The 21,350-nt window shown below is 39.2% G+C and overlaps 1 protein-coding gene across 4 annotated transcripts in view; it reads right to left on the minus strand.

Moving 5' to 3' along the window:
* GLIS3 (GLIS family zinc finger 3) overlaps nt 1-21,350 on the minus strand; it is a 286,095-nt gene that overhangs the window by 35,531 nt on the left and 229,214 nt on the right. For all 4 annotated transcript variants that reach the window (XM_054031224.1, XM_054031226.1, XM_054031223.1 and 1 more), the window contains one exon: nt 14,818-14,959. In XM_054031224.1, the coding sequence (XP_053887199.1) occupies nt 14,818-14,959 (142 nt within the window). The remainder of the gene's footprint in view (nt 1-14,817; nt 14,960-21,350) is intronic.

Genomic DNA, 21,350 nt, shown 5'->3' on the forward strand with positions numbered 1-21,350 from the left:
TTTACCATAAGCTAGATTTGCATAGAAACATTATGAAAAAGGGCTTTATTTAACAAAGTGTTCCTCAGTAAAAAGTCTTTTTCCTGTTTCTTCAATAAATATGAAAGTCAATAGTTTGTATAATACTCCAACATAAATAAAACCCATCAAAAGAAATTCCCAGGAATAAATGCCATGAAAAAGCTATTGTTCCCCCGGGATCCTTAAGAAGCTCAGCATAGTTTCAGATAGATAGCCTTTTGGACTTGAATGTGAATCTGAGATTGAGTTACACCTTTTTAGGTCATCTAATTTTGGTAATTACATAGGAAAAATTCATGCTGCCATTTTCAAGGTCTCATCACAGGTGGATTTACCAACACATAAAGATTATCCAACAGGCATCTCTCTTCCTACAGATTTTCTCTGTGTGGAGCTGCATTCTTATGTATTCTATTGACATGCAGTAAAAATGAAGTGGATGGAGGGAAAAAGAAACCTGATTCATGAGTAAGAAAAAAGAGAAATAGCATTTTAAAATATTACAGAATTTATACTATAAAAAATTCAGTTTCTTCTCTTAATGGAGCAAGAACCCTGTAATTTAAAGGAACATGTTTAAAATGCAAAATTACCACCTTTCTTCTTGCAAACTACCAACTATGGTGTAATTTATTACCATGGATTTATTACTGTCAAATCAGTGCTCTGTCAATCTATTTCTGCCCCAAAATGCCTCTCTTCCTACCCATGCCCACAAAGATTTTGAGGCATGGTTGAAAATACTTCCCACTTAGAAAGGACAGTATAAACCTTTTGTTTTGTGGTTCAGCTTCAATTAAAGGTGCATATTTGCTAGCGTGTTTTTTTTTTTAAATCACTATATTTAACATTCCATTTGTATACGGAATAATTATATCATCCTTGTGAACAGGATATTTGGCATCAGAATAGAAAAACATACATGGCCACCTGGCTGCATTCAGGTCACATTTTCCCCTTCCCCATGTCTATCTCCCCCCTTTCAGCTCCCCTTTTTGTGTTTCCATGTTCAAAGGCCTAAATCCTCCTCAAAGGTATTTAGATGCCTAATTCCCATTTGATTTCAGTGGGAGTTAGATGCCTACATATGTTTGCCTGGGTCAAAGTCCTTTACAAACAAACATTAATCTTCACAACCTGGGAGTTAGGTTAGTAAGTATCATTATCTCCATTTTACAGCTGGGGAAACTAGGCAGAGAGCTTAAGTAACTTTTCCAAAGCCACAGAGGAAGTCATTGGCAGAAGTGGAGTGAGAACGCAGGGCTTCCTAAAACCACTAGACCATATTAAGGAAATCAAATAAAAGCTAGCAACGTGAACTGAGATTTACAAACCTAGCTTTCTGAGTCTTTTTGGCTTTTCTCTGATGCGTGTGTGCCTGGCATTTCTTTACGAAAAATCTTAACACTCAGCAGAGATTTTCAGGCAGTCCACAAGCTGAAAATGAAGCCATACCTCCTTCTTTACTAATGATACTCCAGATCACCTGGTCTGATGGTCTCTTACCACAGAGGAACCAGGCAATTGTATTCTTCCACAATAAGCAAGAAAATTCTTTTTTTCTTTATAAAAAAATCTTCTGAAATTTAGTTTTTTCCCAGGTTTTGGCTGATTAGGTTTGAGCTACTATTTTTTTTTTTGTTGTTGCTATTAGTGTTTCCTGTCAGAAGGCATGCAATTTGCCACATTTTAATATTTGGCTCTGAGGTAGCAGCCCACTGCAGAGTGTTAGCTCTATCTTCACCTTGGAGGTGGGGGAAGATATAAAATGGCAGAGACTCTTTCCACTGCCATAGAAAAGCCAACTTGATGTTTCAATGTGTTACAGCAAGTTATTGGACAAGGATGCTAGTTGCCAAAAAAAGGTCCCCAGGGTCTGAAACCTAGGGTGGGGGGCAGGCTTCTGATTTTGAGTACCAACCTGAGCCTGAAGTCTGTACTGCTATTTGTAATGCCATATTGAGAGCCCACGTCTGTAGACGTGGGCTCTGAGACTTGCTGCCATGGGTTTCTGCTTTCCGTGTACACATAATATGAGTAACAAAATAAAATCTGTCCAGTACGTACTGCAATAACTATGAGCCTGCTGTGATACAATATGTAATATGTCAGGGATGTGTGAGGAGAGGTTAAAGTTTACTGTCTAGACCCTTCAGTGTTAGCAAAGGGTCACAGCTGGTTTGTTGGCTGGCAGGCATTTGTTAAGTCCACAGTACTTTCTGATATTGCCAGTGATTGGCAGCTGGAACAATTGATTAGGCACAGCAGTTGAACATATTGGAAATTCTTATTACTTTTGTGATTAAGAGATGGTGAAATCCCCAAAGCAATAAAGTTTGTGATCTGGATTAAAACCTGAGGTTCTTGCTTCAACTGAAGGTCATTACATCATAACCTTGCCTGACTTACTTGTTCAGTGGATTGTAGTTTCTTTTCACTTTGGTTTTCTCTTAGCATGAAGAAGGGAAATAGAAATAACACAGTTGTCGCTTGTTACTTTACAATGGTAATGCTAATTCACCAATACACTTAAGCTTTCCTTCCCTCACAATCTGAATGAAAATCATTATCATGTAATTCACATAGCACCAGCAAATTGCATCCAAGTGGAAATAGCTACATTAAGAACTAAACTTCTAAAATTCAAAACTAAAACTGGTGAAGAAAGGGACAAATCTGAAGGATATGTCTGCATCCTGCATAAAATATGTAAGATATTAAAGTTAGTGAGTCCTTGTATATGTACAAAATAGGCCTGATCCTGACAATAACTCTCATTTAATGAGAACCTTTGGTGTTTGAGAAATTCAGAACTGGACCTCAAAAAATGTTATTCGAAGCTAAGGATAATGGGTCAAATGTAGCCCAAATTCTGTAAACATTTAAGCACATGCCTAATTTTATACACAGGAGTAGTGCACTGACTTTAAATGGACTACTCACCTGCTTAAATATAAGTAATTATATAATCATAATTGTTTGCACAATCCTGGCTTTACCAGAATATTTCAGCTAGATCATACTAAATAGTAACAACAGTAAGCAACCCTGATTTCTGAATATATATCAATGAATAAACACAGCAAGTTTGGTTTTGCTACCATTAATGGCTTCACATTATTCATAATTTGAAAGTATTTGGACAATTGCAGGGTATTCATGAAAATGTTTGTGAATATGAAATATTAGCAGGAAACTCTTGACTACTGTAATCTCCCAATTCCTGACCTTGACAAATCCCATCTTGCCCCATGTAAACCCATTCAAAATGCTGTCCAGGAAAAGCCTCAGGACAGAAAATAATGAAACGTCATATCTGAAGAGGTAAAGATGATGTTGAATTTGGCAGGCCCCGGCTTTGACCCACCTTTTTGTTCTCTCCTGTAATGCCTCTAAGGTTAGTTAAGTGTGCTCCATTCCCTGCCTCTTCAATAGTAGGTCACAAAAGATAGTTGGTCCTACAAAAACAGTGTTTCTTCTTGACTGTAATTAAAAGGTAACAATTGATTTGTTGCCCTGACTACATCACCCCCATCTTTTCATCCCTCCGCTGGCTCCCCCTTGTCCACTGCACAAACACAAACTACTTGTCTTCACTTTGATAGCCCTTCATGGCTTAATCACACCATATTTGCCATCTTTTAATTGGCATTGAGCTATTGCCCCCACCTCTGCTATGTCAACATGCCAGCCTTTATCACTCAGAAGGCCAGTTTTCCTACCAACACCTTCATGTTTTCTCCCATGTTGCCTTTTATCCACAAAGTCACTATATTGATTTCCTTCTAACGTCTCCTTAAAATTTACCTTTGTCATGATACCTAATGATTAGGCAGCTGATGTGCTGCAACAGCTGTGTATGCTTATAATAATAATTGTCTCAGTGTTTCCTAGTGCTCCTCTTATCTGTTTGTTGTATCCACCTGTTGCCTCAGATGCCTGTTAGCTGTTTGGGGCATGGAGCATCAGTTTGTTATATGTGTGTACAGCATCTAGCACAATGATCCCTGATTGGAGTACCCAGGCACTCTACATTTCAAATAATAATAATAAACCAACACTGAAGCACATGTGTAACATTACTCACATGTGTAAAGCTAAAAAAATATTAGGAACCATTAAGAAAGAGATAGATAAGAAGACAGAAAATATCATAATGCCATTATATAAATCCATGGTACACCCATACCTTGAACACTGTATACAGTTCTGGTCACCCCATTTCAAAAAGGATGTATTAGAATTGGAAAAGGTACAGAGAAGGGCAAAAGAAATGATTAGAGATATGGAACAGCTTCCATGTGAGGTGAGACTAAAAAACTGGGACTTTTCAGCTTGGAAAAGAGATGATTAATAGGCAGGGCCGTCATAGGGGGGTGTGGGGCCTGGGGTGGAAGTGAAGAATCTGTCACTTCTAGGACCGACCGTGCCCGGCACTGGCCAATCGCACCAGCGGTCCACAGGGCCCCCCAAAGTGTGGGGCTCGGAACAATCACCCTGATTCACCGTACCCAAGGGACAGCTCTGGTAATAGAGGATATGATAGAAATCTATAAAATCATGACTGGTGTGGAGAAAGTGAATAAGGAAGAGTTGTTTACTCCTTCACATAACACAAGAACCAGGGGTCACCCAATGAAATTAACAGGCAGCAGGTTTAAAACAAACAAAAGGAAGTATTTCTTCACACAGCACACAGTCAACCTGTGGAACTCATTGCTGGGGATGTTGTGAAGGCCAAGACTATAACCGTGTTCAAAGAAGAACTATATAAATTCATGGAGGATAGATCCATCAATAGGTATTAGCCAGGATAGGCTAGGATGCAACCATAAGCTCAGGGTGTCCCTAAGCCTCTCATTGCCAGAAGCTGGGACTGGATGACAGGGGATGGATCACTCATTAATTGCCCTGTTCTGTTCATTCCCTCTGAAGAATCTGGCATTGGTCACTGTTCAAAGACAGGATACTGGCCTAGATGGACCATTGGTCTGACCCAGTATGGCCATTCTTATGTTCCTAAGTTAAGCATGTATGAAAGTGTTTGTAGGATTGGGCCCTAAGATTTTTCTTAGAACAGTGGTTCACAACACTGTCTTCAGGACAATGTTGCAAAAATCTTCTGCAGAATCTAAACTCTTATTACAACAATTCTGTCTTTCTGGTGCAAAGAAAATCTAGCAAATGCGAACAGCTGCAGTAATCAGCTTGCTTCATTTTAGAGCACTGGAGAATGTGCAATTCATGACATTTTCAGAGAGAATTTATAAATTACACATTTTGGTTTATGTGAAAATGTGAAACTGCTGAATTTTTGCCACATATGGCACAATGAACTTAAAAACAAAAAAAAATTCTATATTACAACATTTAGGATTTTTTTTGGCACAAGAAATGCTAGGATATGGGGTACAAAATATTTTAGGATATAGGGATGTAGTAGAAAATATATCATTTATAAATTCTGACTGAAAATTTCATGATACTATAACACTGAATAAACCAGAATGACTAGGCTTATTTTAAATGACAACATAGGGCTAGATCCGTGAAGGGGGACTTACGCTCAGCATTGCAACACCTAATGTGTAGGCCCTCTGCTGCCCACTTGATGCCATAGCTGCAATTTAGGCTCCCAGGCTCCTTATACGATGTGTGGGGAGAGCTAGGAACCTAAGAATGGGATTCACAAAAGCCAGCAAGCTGAGTGGGGAGCTGCCTAAGCTAGCCAGTAGGAAATGCAGAGAAAAGTGATGGAGCCTAAGCCCTGCTCCTCAAAGGGAATTAGGTGCCTAACTCTGGCCCAGAAGGAGATGCCTCCCTCCACTTGTGATTCTCGGCCATGAATGCTCTCCTGGAGTTAGGTGCTTAAGCTGGGCCAGCCCTTTCTCACCAAAAAAAAAATGAGGAGGAGATAGTGATGGTGCCACCCTTATGCCCAAAAGCCCAGTGTGCTCACGTAGTATGTGGGAAACTCAGGTTCAAATTTGCCCCAGGCCCCGGGTCCCAGAGGGGCCCCCAGGAGAGTTTTCTGGGGCCCCCACAAGAGTTTTCAGCGGGTCTTCGGTGGCAGGTCCTTCAGTGCCGCTGAACACACCCAGAGCGAAGACCCGGAGCTTCTTCTGCTCCGGGTCTTTGGCGGCAATTTGGCGGCGAGGGTTCCTTCTGCTCCGGGTCTTTGGCAGCAGTTTGGCGGCGAGGGTTCCTTCCACTCTGGGTCTTCGGCGGCAGTTCAGTGGCGGGTCCTTCACTTGCTCCGGGACCTGCCGCCGAACTGCCCCAAAGACACGGAACAGAAGGACCCCCGCCGCCGAAGACCTCAGGCCCCCTGAATCCTCTGGGCGGTCCTGAACCACGGAGCTATAGGCCGAGTCTCACTCTCACTCTGGTCTGAGGAATATTTAAGTAACACTCCTGCAAATACATATGCACATGCTTAACTTTACACCTATGAGTAGTCCCATCAACCTCAATGGAACTACTCACAAGTATTGGACTTGCTTAAGTGTTTGCAGGCTCAGGCCTTCAATTATTCTGAGTCAAAGTCTACTCTGCCTTGCATCAGTGCAACACAGAACAGAATTTAGACCAAGGAGAAGTAAATTTATAGCTAGTGGTGAGGTTAGCCCTAAACATGCAATTTATATAGAAAACAGTAAAAATAACAAGTTTTCCTAAAATCTAGAGGGTTTATAAAAATATAGTAAATCTTTAGATTTTAATAATTGCTCAAATATTATAGCTTATGAAAAAACATTGTTATAATTATATATTTTATACTATTGTTATTATAACTGTTTTCCTATAAAGAAAACAGGAAGCATGTATATAATAGTTTATAATGCTAATTTTATTTTTTGGATCTGTTTTTACCTTTTTTTGGTAATATAAGAACCTTACATGTACACCAGTGTATTATTAGGATGATTATGCTCTATTGAAACTTCTTATATCACAATTCAGAATAGGTTTTCATTTTAGGCCTTGATACTGGAAATTTTTATGCATGTGCTTAACTTTAAGTAATTTCAATGAAATCAAAGGGACCACACACACGTAAAGTTAAAACACATTTGTACATGTTTGCTGAATCAGGCTCTTCAAAGGAAAGGGATTGTCTACACAAAAACGTAGTGCACAGCAAGCTGAGGTATGTGCTATGAAACTTTTTGTGCACGGTAGCCGGGTCCACATGGCCAGTAGTGCATGGAAACTAGTGCGCTGTAGATTCATACAATGGCTTCCCTTGCACTAAGTGACCATGGAGACAAGCCCTAAGTCATTTTTATGCATGATTATACTTTAAGCCATAATAATGTGCTAGTCTCAAAGTTTTTCACTTTTGCCATTTCTTAAAAGAAAAAAGAAAAAAAAAAAAGAAATGGTCTTGTACAGTTTCTGAATTAAAAAAAGACTAATGACTTTACTAGTGCATTCCTCTGAACCACAAAACTACAATGTTTTTTTAAATAAAAAAATCCCTTTATCCCATTTTCTAAAGCTAATTAAATGTAGGGATACTTAGGACCTTTAAATATGCAGTTTAGCTTTACAATTCAAGTCTAAATTAATGTTTAGTGGACTTATGGCCTGATTTTCAGAGGTGCTAAGCATCTGAAATCACCGAGAGCTCTGGATACGCAGCTCCTCTGAAAGCTAGCTCAGTGCTTTAAAGGGACATCCCAACATGGAGTTTTTAAATTGACTTATTTAAAATGATTCCAGTTTCTGATAGAAAACCCTTTAAATATTACATTCTGAATCAAAAAACGTATATAAGTGTTTTTCTGCTCCCCTGTTGATGGTTCCAAATATCTCTTCAGCATGGAAGAAATTGAATATACATGGAGAAAAGTGAAAATAGCTACAAAGAACGTGCTTTCAAATGCACAAACTGGGAAAAATAGAGAAAAAATATATTTCCACTAATTTCTTTCAGTAATAGTTTTCTTAGGCAATACTTGTAACTTGAGTAGGTACAACATTTCCAAAGAGAAATGTAATTTTCCAAATTGACAGTATCCCCACTATATATTTGCATCCCTTGGAAGAAAAGTAATTAAAAAATCCCTTGCTTTTAAATATGTATAAACTATTAAAATAACTCCAATTGGTAAAAAGTTTGATGAAGGCCACTGGTGACAGAGACATCTGCTCATGTCTATAATTGGAAAACAGCACAGACATATTTCAGGTGATATGTCCTGTGTAACAGTTTACAGTAAAAGTGAGTATCATCGATTTTCTGCTTCAGATTGTGTCAATCCTTTTTCTCCTCGACTTGAGAGTGGGATCATTTTTGCTGCTTCCATTTGTCAACTGGAACAGCAGCTTCTCTAGGGCACCACAGCCAACTTCATAATGTTTTCCTATTCTCTGCAGCATGAGTAATTTTAATATTGCCATTCCCCAAAAATCCAGTCTCTCTCTTTTATTGTTATTTCACCTTTTCATTATCCAGTAGCCCAGATAAGTAATTAATGAAATAATTTCTTCCAAATTGATTGGGTGGCTGTCAGAATGAAATGACATGGCTTCGTCTATCCCTGACATAAAATCCCAAGCTACCTGTCTTCTGTGCACCAAGAAAAAAGCAAACAAATGTGTCAACTGATTGATAGATGCAGCAATGAATAAACAAATGCGTTAGAGAAACCAGTCTATTAACTAACGAGAAATTACAGCTCGTAAAAGCATGATGATGAACTCTTAGTTTACAAGAATTGCTGTTCACTAGGAAGCAGAGACAAATAGCGAGAAATGAAAATTTGCCGATTTCCTCCAGGAATCCAAACAGTCACGCAATATTGCCAACCCAAAGCAAAAATCATGAATCAGACTGTAACATATCATGAAATAGGATTGGAAATCAAGCTATTAAAATACATTTATTTTCTTCACTACCTTCTATTTTTTTTTTTTTTTTTTTTTTTAGCCTTAAGGGAGAAGCTACCTGCCCCAAAAGATCTCAGGTTCAAAATTCAAACTTAAATGCACACACAGAAAAATTGGCTGCTTGCAGGGGACTCCGCTTTACCTCTCAATCTGGTTTAGCATTGACTCTTATTACTTATCCTTTCACTTTCTCCCTCCCCAACTCCCTCTACAGTCCCCTAACTGCTCCCCATTTCCCCCTGATGTTCTTCTATCCCTCATACACATCTCTTCCCCTATTCCCCATCCACCTCCTCAGACTCCTCTCATATTTCACACATGCCCATTTCCTCTTGTGATTATTTCCTGCATCTAGATTCTCATCTCCCTCCTCTTTACTCTACATTACCATCCTGCACCTACACTCTCCTCTCCTGCCTCCTCACAATCTCCCCAGTCTGCCCCGGCTCTTCACGTCCGCCCTCTAAATCCACTCCCTGACCCTCAGATCTTCTACCACTTCTCTTCCCTGCCTCCCAAATAGAATCATAGGATTGGAAGGAACTTCGAGAGGTCTTCTAGTCCAGTCCCCTGAACTCCAGGTTAAGTATTATCTAGACCATAGCTCAGTGGTTTGAGCATTGGACTGTTAAACCCAGGGTTGTGAGTTCAATCCTTGAAGGGGGATCTGGGGCAAAATCAGTACTTGGTCCTGTTAGTGAAAGCAGGGGGCTGGACTCAATGACCTTTCAGGGTCCCTTCCAGTTCTATGAGATAAGTATATCTCCATTTATTATTATTATTAACCTGCTCTTAAAAATCTCCAATGTCGCAGATTCCACAAAGTCCCTAGGAAATTTATTTCAGTGCTTAACAACCCTGACAGTTAGGAAATTTTTCATAATATCCAACCTGAACCTCCCTTGCTGAAATTTAAGCCCATTTCTTCTTGTCCCATCCTCAGAGGTTAAAGAGAACAATTTTTCTCCTTCCTCCTTGTAACAACTTTTTATGTACTTGAAAACTATCATATCCCCTCTCATTCTTCTCTTCTCCAGACTAAACAAACCCAATTTTTTCAAGCTTCTGCATATGTCATGTTTTCCAGATCTTTAATCATTTTTGTTGCTCTTCTCTGGACTTTACCCAATTTGTCCACATCTTTCCTGAAATGTGGCACCCAGAACTGGACACAATATTCCATTTGAGGCCTAATCAGCACAGAGTGGAAGATTTACTTCTTGTGTCTTGCTTACAACACTTCTGCTAATACATCCTAGAATGATGTTTACTTTTTTTGCAAAAGTGTTATACTGTTGATTCATATTTAGCTTGTGATCTACTATGACCCCCAGATACCTTTCTGCAGTACTCCTTCCAAGGCAGTCATTTCCCATTTTGTATGTGTGCAACTGATTGTTCCTTCCTAAGTGGGGTACTTAACATTCGTCCTTGCTGAATTTCATCCTATTTACTTCAGACCATTTCTCCAGTTTGTCCAGATTATTTTGAATTTTAATCCTATCCTGCAAAGCACTTGCAACCCCTCCCAACATGGTATCATCTGCAAACTTTATAAGTGTATTCTCTATGCCATTATCTAAATCACTGATGAAGATATTGAACAGAGTTAGACCTAGGACTGATCCCTGCGGGACCCCACTTGATATGCCCTTCAGCTTGTCTGTGAACCACTGATAACTACTCTCTGAGAATGAAGTATCTAAAGGGTAGCCATGTTAGTCTGAATCTGTAAAAAGCAACAGAGGGTCCTGTGGCACCTTTGAGACTAACAGAAGTATTGGCAGCATAAGCTATCGTGGGTAAGAACCTCATCTGACTTGCATCTGAAGAAGTGAGGTTCTTACCCACGAAAGCTTATGCTCCCAATACTTCTGTTAGTCTCAAAGGTGCCACAGGACCCTCTGTTGCTCTCTGGGAATGGTTTCCCAATCAGTTATGCACCCACCTTATAGTAGCTCTATCAAGTTTATATTTCCTTAGCTTGTTTAAGAGTAAGTCAGGTGAAAGTATTAAAAGCCTTACTAAAGTCAAGATCTCCCACATCTACCACTTCCCCCCATCCACAAGGCTTATTACACTGTCAAAGAAAGCTATTAGGTTGGTTTTATACTATTTGTTCTTGACAAATCCGTGAAGACTGTTACTTATCTTATTATCTTCTAGGTGTCTTCAAATTGATTACTTAATTATTTGCTCCATAATTTTTTCAGGTACTGAAGTTAAGCTGACTGGTCTGTAGTTCCCAGGTTGTCCTTATTCCCCTTCTTATAGATGGGAACTATATTTTCCCTTTTCCAGTCTTCTGGAATCTCACCTGTCTTTCATGACTTTTCGAAGATAATTGGCAATGGCTCAGTTATCTCCTCATTCAGCTCCTTGAGTATTCTCGGACGTATTTAATTGGCACTGGTGACTTGAGGACATCTAACTTGTCTAAGTAATTTTTAACTTGTTATTCTCCTATTTTAGCCTCAGATCCTACCTCATTTTCACTGGCATTCATGAAGTGATATATCCAATTGTCACTAAACTTTTTGGTTAAAATTGGAACAAAAAAGTCATTTAGCACTTCTGCCATTTCCACATTTTTCTGTTATTGTTTTCCCGCCCTCACTGAGTAATGGACATACCCTGTCCTTGGTCTTTCTCTTGCTTCTAATGTATCCCTCTATCCCCCTCACAGTGACAGAGTAGAGGGGGTGGCCATATTGCCTCCCGGCAGCCTGGATTCAATTGTATTGGAAATACACATTGTCTTGATGAAAATGCAGCAGAGGATCATAAAAAGCTAAAAACCCCACTCTGAATAGCAAAAACCCCTTGATAAAATCACAAGATTTGGCAACACTAAGTTTCTTACCTAGCAGCTTTACTCCTGAGCTTTCAGTTTCTGCACTGGGGCTTTCTCTAAAGTCTATTGATATCAGTGGCCTTTGGATCAGGCCATAGTGGCCCAGTTGCATTTCAAACTTGTGTTTCAGCATACAACAAATGTATTACTGGAACTTAAATGGAAAGTAAACTGATTATTCAATATGGATAAAAGTACAAAAGTTTGGATGCTTATGCAAACCTCATCCAAACTTCCTGAGTCTATAAAACTGAGCTAGAAATTAATGAGATTTCCAGTATTTCTTGATTTGAATAAGTCTGGAAATATTGATTCTCACAGTATATTGTCACTTTTGCTCCCTATAGGACCATGCAAAAATGGGGAAAAAAATCTAATGAAAGATGCTGGAGTCAGAGGCCATCTATTTAGCCACTAGTAAAGCATGTTAGGGAAACTACTAGCTCTACTCCGTGTCACTAGGATCCTAAAACACCAGTTGCAAGGGTGAGGGGAGTTCAGTTTCCATGACTATTTGGTCCTTGATCTCTCTGCTGAGACTGACAAAGAGAGTGCTAAATTGTGTCATTTATAGAGTGGTGTAGCCGGGTGGTCACCCGCTCCTGCCCGGAAGGGCTTAAACCAGCCCTTTGAGAGGGCTGTGGCAGGGGGAACAGCCCAGGCTGAGTGGGAAGCAGGCTCAGCTGGGGCCATGCCCCAATCAGGGCCCAGCTGGCCCTATAAAGGCTTGAGCCTGGAGCTCAAGCAAACACTCTCTCTCTGCCTTTAGATGGAGAAGGGCCTGGCTGCTAGGTTGCGTACCTGGGTACCTAAGGTGGAGTAGGGCTGGAGGAAGGCAAGAGGAGCTGGGCAGCTCCGGCCTGGAAACCCCCCAGGCTGCAGGCCTAGGGTAAGACCAACTGGGTACTGGGGTTGCAAAGGGGCAGCCCACGGGTAGGCAAAGGCAGCAGGTCCAAACCCCTTTGTCTGTGATGAGTGGCTGATACACTGCAGTCTGCCCCAGTGAATGGGGGCTAAGTGATGACTGGCAGTAGCCAAGACTAAGGCAAAGTGGGGATAGCAGGTGAGGGTTCCCCTGGGAGGGGGAGAACCAGAACTGTGGGGTTACTGCCAGGTTACCCCAGATAACGGGGCACCGGGTCCTGGGAGTAGAATGAGGGAAGGTGGCTCACCGGCCTGCAGATGGCGCTCCGGAGCTGGGACGAGCTAATTCCCACAGACAACCAGCAGGAGGCGCCGCAGGGCTGAGTCCTGCAACCTTAAAAGTGGACAACTGTTGACTAAGAACTGGACTGAGCTCACTAATTCATTTGGCCTACGACACTGGACAGCAGAAACTTCTGGTCCTTCCCAGCCTGCGCTGGATTTGAATCCGCAACCTAGAACTGAAAAGTTCAACAACACACTATAACACAGATTTGTAAAAATCTCAGCAGCTCTCACTGAGACATTTTTGTGAGAACGTGCTGAGCTCTTCTGGAATTCTGGCACTATCTGGCCCCAAGTCAGTAAGTCACCAATGAAAGATAATTTTTTGGGCTGGGGGAAATAACCAAACCTTTTCTTTCCTGAAAAAAGTTTAAGTTTGTATTCAGATGGATGAAGGTCCAGCAGATCAAGTGATTTATTCAAACTTCTTCAATATCCATCCCCTTCTCAGAGGGCAATAAAAGAGAATCAAATGTACACAAAATTATGTTAGTAAAGTAATTATGATAGAGATTCCATGTACACAAATGTAACTTTGAATTTTGACATTTCCCTCAACACTCAGGTTGAACGAGATTGAATAGACTACATGCATTAAGGCATTAAAAATTAACATCATATGAAGTAAGACAAAACAGTTCTTATATGAAAAGGGCCTGAGTTGTAGTCACTGTAAGAACCACAACTTTCAATTTCCTGACTTTTCTTTGTGTAAATCTCAATCATAACATTACACATCAAACACACATGAGAAAAATGACATTAAAAGTACTATATAGTTCAACGATAGCCTTGGGAAAAACAAATTGAGAACTGGCATGTCTTACCGCAAAATGAAACTACTATATAGTGTGTGTGTGTGTGTACACACACACATATATAAAACAGTCTTCATTCTCACTTAGCTAACAGTCTAATTGAAAACCTCATTGGCAAGTGAAAGAGTTAGCTGAATCTTACAATAAGGAGGAGAACATTATTTAAAATAGCCACTTTATTTTGTTATCCTCCTCACTTGCCAATGAGGTTTTCAATTAGACTCTCAGCTAAGTGAGAATGAAGACTGTTGGGAGACGCAACGTTATTCTAGCTGCTAGAATAATAGTGAATACTGAAAAATAGGTGTCTTTTCAGTTATCTAGATATTTCATACTAAATGCTGAAATGTCATTCACTGCATGTTACAGATGATCTTGAACTTTGGAAAATATTGTCACTTTTATTTTCTTAATATTTCAATATTTGCTTAAATTTGAACAGCTATACCACTGCAAATCAACCTCAGTCATTATTTGAGCGTGAAATTCCCAAACACTTAATTGAAACTATAAAAAGGGCTTGTTATGTAAACAATATAGATATGTTTATTGGTGGATTTATATTTACCTGTAGGACAGGGTTTATGATATCTTCTAACAAAATGCCACATTTAACCTAATTTATATACCTTTATTAGAAAAATGATATGTAGCCTACGAATAGCAAAGAGGGAAACATTCCCTTTCAGTTCTAAATCGAATTTAATGAACTTAAGGAGCATATAAGGAATGGGTGAATTGAACCTCTGGCAGGAGTCCAATTCCCATAGAGCAAACATATTCCTTACTGTGGTATGTCTTTTCATGTGCAAAATGAGACCTGCTAAAAAAGACTTAAATATCAGATAGAGACATACCTTTCTAATATACTGTACATTGTTCTGTTCTTCTCAGGAGCAGTTTAGGAAGCAAAAGAGGTGGATTTTAGAGAGTTTTCCACACATTAAAAATCCCAGAAGTATACATCAAGCATACTTAACTTTAAATGTTCTGGGATCATTTCCTTTCTTTTTACTATACCTGTGTAGATGTCATGAATAGGCCCTGGCGATCGTCCCATGGTATTGTCTGCAGCATCATGTGGTGAAGGGGCTGGTTGGAGAGGCTGAATAGTGAGGCAATCGTTGAGGATGTCCTGGTCAAGCTCTGAGCTTGATCGCAACTGAAGCACAAGAGATAAGAAGGAAAAACCATCATCACAGGAAAATGATCACCAAGATATTGGGCAGTGATAATGAAGAAAGGCTGAGGGGTTGGAGGAGGAAACTGAGAGAGAAAGATTCTTCTATATACAATCCTGAGAAATGACTGTTCCATTACTGCAGTGGTTCTCAAAATATGGGCCACAAAGCATCCTGATGGCCCACAGAAGGAAATATTTTAAGAACCAAGTGAGGGGGATGGAGCGGGGGAGGGGCAAGCAAAAGAAATTCACAAAAGATGCTCTCTTCTTTGCACAGTGCTCCACAGAATTGAAATACTGGCTTGACGGCTGCACATTAGAGAAACTATCAAATGGGACCAACATTTCCTTTATGAGCAGGGAAGTGATGTGTACAGTATAAACATTTGTAAGATGTCTTAAAATAGTGATCTCAACCTGTAGCTCTAAAGACACATGTAAGGTTTTGTTACTCTTATATACAGCTCGTCTGGAATTTATGGACCTGATTCTCATTTACACTAAGACCACTTTGGCAATATATAGTGGACATAAAGAATTATATTTACAGAGCTGAAGCTGTAAAATGGCCTTAATGTAAATGAGAATGAGGCCCTATGGGTCTAATTGGAAGCACCTTTCACTTTGCGTGGTCTCATGAGAGGCCATACAGAGAGTGCTAAGTAAGTGGGCTATAGAAATCCAGGATCTAACCCAATTCCTCCAACAATCCAGCGGAGGAAGATAAGGAGAAGAGAAGCAACAGAGGAAGAGAGAAACATCCCTGTTCCTCCCACATTTGGGAATGGGGAACCAGAGAAAGAGGCAACAGTGTTGAATGGACTTATGGAGAGCCACAAAATAGTCACAGTGCATGATGCTGATATTAATTTGTGATTTCATCATGTTGCAGGTCAGGCAATGTCGTGCTGGGATTGATCTGTTGGTGGCTTCAAGCAATGAGTCTAGGGTTTCCCCAGCTCTTCAAGGATGAGCTTCGTTGTCTCAAAGCCTTAAAAAAACATTGAATCATTCCCCACTCTGTTAGACCAGTTTTAAGCAGCATGACTCCTGCTTTACATTGGCATGACTTATTGACTTCACTGGATTTTCAATGGTGTCAAACTGGGGTAATGGAGCGGAGAATCAGGCCCATATATTCAAAGCAGTGTGACTATATTAACTATAACAGAGACAAATAACATTGAAATCATAAATGAGGAGGACTGTGATTAGTTAAAACCATTTGCTCGGCCCATGTATACTGTACATTATTTTCCTCTCTGAAACAAAAAAGTTATGCAACAGTGGTGCTTAATATTCCTAAGGGTAAAAGATCTTTGTAAGGTATGTATGTATGTATGTTTTTCTGGAGTTTATCTAAAGCCCAAAGCATAGAAAAAAATTTCAAAGAAAAAAATCAAGTTTAATATGAGTTCTGGAAATCAGTTTTCATTTATCGCCCATATTTACAATCTGCTCAAGGGCCCAGATGTTTTTTCTACTGTAGCCTGGAACCCCTGTCTGCTTTCTATTACTTACTAGTTCTTATGCCATTACTGCTACCAGCAGTAATATGGCCTTTTATGAAATTAAGTGCATGTGTACTCCTGGGGCCAAACATATTTAAATTCTTTTCATCTACAGTTTTCTTAACATAAGAAGCAGAAGTCGTGCTAATTTCTACCAAACCTGATTCATCATCATAATAATATAAAATAAAAATAATAATAAAACAAAGACAACCATCCTTTTCAAGAAAGATTTCAAACCAATGTTTACACAGAGTGAAGATTTCCAGAGGTTCCTGTGTAAATTGCTTGTTTGCAATTAATTGGTCCTTTTTACTTCATAGCATGGAACTGATCACCTTTTTCTTTAGGAACCACAGGCAGGTACAATTAAGGGAAAAGTAGTTAACAGAACTAAGAGAAGTGTAGTTTGAGTATTTACACATTAGATATGCATGTTAAACAGAAATGTCAACCAATATACATAAAGTACATTACACACATTTCTCTCTATTTTGCTTTGTTTGTGACATGTGTTTTCTATCTGGCACTGGGAATGATTCCCTCAGGACAATCAGTGCTAAAACAAAATTTTCTGACTTGCCCAGCGATCAGGAATAATTCTTATAAAAAACTCTGGAAGAAAGCTGTGTTCTGATTGTCTGTCTGCAGAGGGTTCTGAACCCATGTAATTATCTCCCAGAAAGACCACACTGATTCATTACGTTCAGCTCACATTTGGAAGGGTTTCTTCACAACTATGAGGACTAAAAACAAATGAAAGCTTAGATTCTGGAGAAAGAGGTGGATTCTGCAGTCAGTTGCACAGTTGCACAACAAAACTATAAAAAGGTCAGTCATGAGACATACTGCACACCCTTGCAAGGGAATAAAGGTGTTAGGGGCACCCTGTCTTCTCCATGTAGCCTACACTGTGGGGGGTGAGGGGAAAAGAGAAACAGTTGCCACAGGTCTGCTATTTTCCTTCCTGCAAAGGTGGCTAGGAAACCGGCAAGAATGCCTGGGCAGCCTTGTCTCCACCCCACTAATGCATCAGGCAGTGCACCGGAACCATTGCAGAGGGGGGATGTTATCTGTGCCAGTAAAAGGGCAGGTACAAGCTATATCCTCTCTGGAGCAAAAGAGATGGTGACTCTCAGCATCATAGTTTCAGCTGGTCAAAAAAATGTATTTTATTTCTTGCAAACATTTTTTAAAAAGTAGTCAAAAATTTCCACAGAATTTTTCAGGTTTTCATAGAAAGCCTGAAAACTGTAATTTTTTGGTTTACATTGTCAAAAACTAAAATTGATTTTTGGAGTCATTTTTTCCTGATTAAAACCCCCCAAATGTTGTTAAAAACAGAAATTCTCTTGTGAAAATTTCTGTTTTTTGTCAACCAGCCTATTTTCATAGAAAAAAGTGAAGAAAAAATGCTGACCAGCTCTATGTTGACAATCTAATTTCTGCTTTGCTTCTGTGAGAGTATATTTACATGTGCCCCTTACTCAGGCTGGGTTATAGGGATATCATCCATTCTTAAAGTAGTTTCTGAAATAACTGGACTTTGATTTGACTATGTAATAAGTCTCACTTCAAACTTGCAAATCAAATATACTGTATTCCTGGCTGTGACAGAGTCCATCTCATATGAGCATCCAGCTAGTCATCAGTGCAATTTCATTGTGACTTAAAACATGCCAATCATTCTACCCTTGAGCAGAGAGGCAAAGGTACGGTCTGTAGCAAGTTATCTTGCTGAGTGATAAAATTAATGACAGACATTCTTAACACACTGAGCATAGAGGTTTCCGGTGTGCCATTTCTTGGCCTGAATTCATGGCTGGCCCAGGTGCAAGTAAACAACCCAGCTGCTGAGCTGCTGCACAACCTTCCTTTATGAAATATTTGTTCCAAATGATAGATTTTCAACTTTAATAATTAAATCACCCAGCAGACTTGACAAGCTCTGTACTTAGAAACTTGAGCTGCTTCCATCACAATATGGGGATTTCTTTTAATATATAAAAACAAGGCACTGTCAACAGCGATTTACATTTGTTCCTCCCCCCATCCCCCATGACAGTTCTGCTAATGTTTATAAGCTCTCAGAACAAGAGATGGAAATTCTACTCCTGCCATTTTCTCATTTCAGATATGATTGAATAATCACCCAAGATTAAGTGAGTCAAGTGGAAGTAATTAGGAGGGAATAAGGGCCAGATTCCTCAATTTTCAATTTCATTGTATTTGAGTCTAAAAGCAGAGGCATTACGTTAGTTTGATGCATGACATATTTCCAAAGAAAACTCCTAAGAATCAAAGACCTTTTGTTTTGCATTTCTCTAGCCAATGTGTTTTATCTGGGTTGTGCATGTTTCTGCATAACATTGGTAGGTTCTTCTTCTTGTTCAACAGGAATCAGATGCCACAAAAATGTGTGTTTATGAAGAGTCTTGGCTATGAGAAAAGTAGTTTAAGATTTTTAAAATAGGATTCGTTTTCCCCAAACCATTTAAAATAGGATCATAATAACTTCAAAACCCTGCCTGGTATTCAATATTACTGTAGCATTTTAACATCAGTGCTTCTTCACAAAGACTGGGCCTCTCTCACCACAAAAACTTCCCAGCTTAATAATTTATGTCCAAGAAGTTTCAACCTAATTATTCTGAAAGCAACTTGTATGGGCTGTATGTACACTTGTATGCATAACAGAAGATCTCCACACATAGGGTCAAGTATCAATAACAAATGTGGCCACTTGTCTGGCACTTGTCAGATCTACTGTGGCTGCCGTGTCTTAAATGGCAAAATAAAACTGAATATCAATATTTTTAATGGGGAGAATTCTTTACACTAAAATGTCATAGCATTATAAAACCATTTTCTATGTATAGATATAAAGTGAGTTGCATAATTTATGAATCAATAATGACAACAACCCCAGCTGATAAGGACTGAGTAAGGCTTAGTGGTGGTCAAGTATGCCTATCACTGTCTGCCTGGAAGATGGTAGTGATGGAAGTGGAGCATGATCCTCTACCTTTGCCTCCACACATTTTGTGAATTTGTCTAGGAGAATATCCGGAAGTTAATATTTGCCTGAAATAGTACAGAGCCAAATCTCATGCCTGCTAGTCGAATGGCACTGATAGAGTACACCAATCTGACCACTGGAAAAATAAAAATTAAACTTGAAGCCAAAGCTATGTAAGAGTGTTTATTCATGCTATATGTTTGCATGGTAGATCACATGCTGTTCATACAGATCAACTTCATCAAGGTCTAATGCTCCCATGCACAGGACTAAATCATGCTGACAGTGGAAATTCTGCAAGTTTGTACTTCCCAAGTTTTTTTCTAATTCCTCCACTCAGAAGTAATATAGAGCTGCGAAACAATATAGAAGGAAGGGGTCTCTGTCGTGAAGCTCTTCGCCTCTATTTAATCACCTGAGATCTGTGCAACTTTAACAGATACATATACACGTTTTAAACAGCTTTTGCCGTCTGTTCTAATTAAAACACTTGACCAGTAAACAGAATGGAACTTAACAAATAAGACTAGTCTATCATCCACTGAGAGTAGCATTATATTTCAGTATAAAAATAAAATAAAAAAAAACACCTTATATTTACTACTCTTCACCAATAACTGATACTGAAGACCAGGACATGTTGAATACTAAGATAAAATATAATTCATTTTTGTGATCTTTCCTAAATCAAGAAAAAACACCCTAGATACTTCTTTTACTTTTGTATTAAAGATAAATCTAAAAAATAAAAACATCTGGTACCTGTGCACTAAGTTATCATTGGCTACTAGAAGATTATTTTTAAGGTAACAAAATACTTTGGTTTTGGAATAGTTGTGCAAGATAAGAAACATTGCTTTCTCAAGACTAAAGAATGTTGGAAGGAGAAAGACTGAACTGAATTTTACTATTACTGTGTATAGAAAACACCGCTTTCTTATAGATCAGTATATTCTAAAACTGTCATTGAGCAACTCACATTCTTTCTTGTCAGAAAATGATATAGAAGCAAGAACACCATTGAAAGAAGAAATTTCAGCTGGAGCAGAGCCTGTGGAACTTTCCAAAAATCAGAAAATAACACTGAAGCTTCTCTTTTTGAGAAGTCAATTAGAAATCCAGTGAGATCTGTCTTAATTAACCATTTACTGGATCAACCAAAATTGCTTGCTTAACAGTGGTTGTCATCTAATAAAGATTTATTAGCATTCTACAACATAGGCTTGGGGATCCTTTGGGGTAGTCTTGTAAGCCAGGAGATTATCTGTTAAAGGTGGTCTCTTCTGTAATTTTCACTGTATTATAGAAGCTCACATTTTCATAAAGGAAGCTTTCTTTGCTCTGCAGTCTAGTCATAGACATGAAAACTAAGAGAGACACACATACAGACACACACAGCTTCTTACAGAGCTCATCTCTGATAGTTAAACCCATTCATATTGCCACCATCTTATGTAAAACACTGCCTACAATACATACAATCTGTCCCATTCAAGCTGCTTTTCTTTGCGATTCAAATAAGTTCCTGGTCTTTGTTCATAGTGACCAGCAATCTAGCAGTGTAGTCCATGCCATTTTAAAAAATCATCTGTACTATTCTGTGTCAGATTGACTTGGAAATATACATAGCTACTGTATGTTATTGTCTAACAGCTAGTTTCTCTGGATAAATGCAACCTGACAAAGAGCCCAGTTATGCTGAATAATTGCTCTACTCCTTTGAAAAGAGATGTGCTTGACAGATCTCTCTTTTCATGTGAGTGGAGTATCTTCTAAGTAGGGTAATGAACAAGTGCTACATCCATCTGGGGGTCCATTGAGAGTGAACCCATCTTTTTTC

This window comes from Malaclemys terrapin, chromosome 6 (genome assembly GCF_027887155.1).
Source record: "Malaclemys terrapin pileata isolate rMalTer1 chromosome 6, rMalTer1.hap1, whole genome shotgun sequence".
Lineage (NCBI taxonomy): Eukaryota > Metazoa > Chordata > Testudines > Emydidae > Malaclemys > Malaclemys terrapin.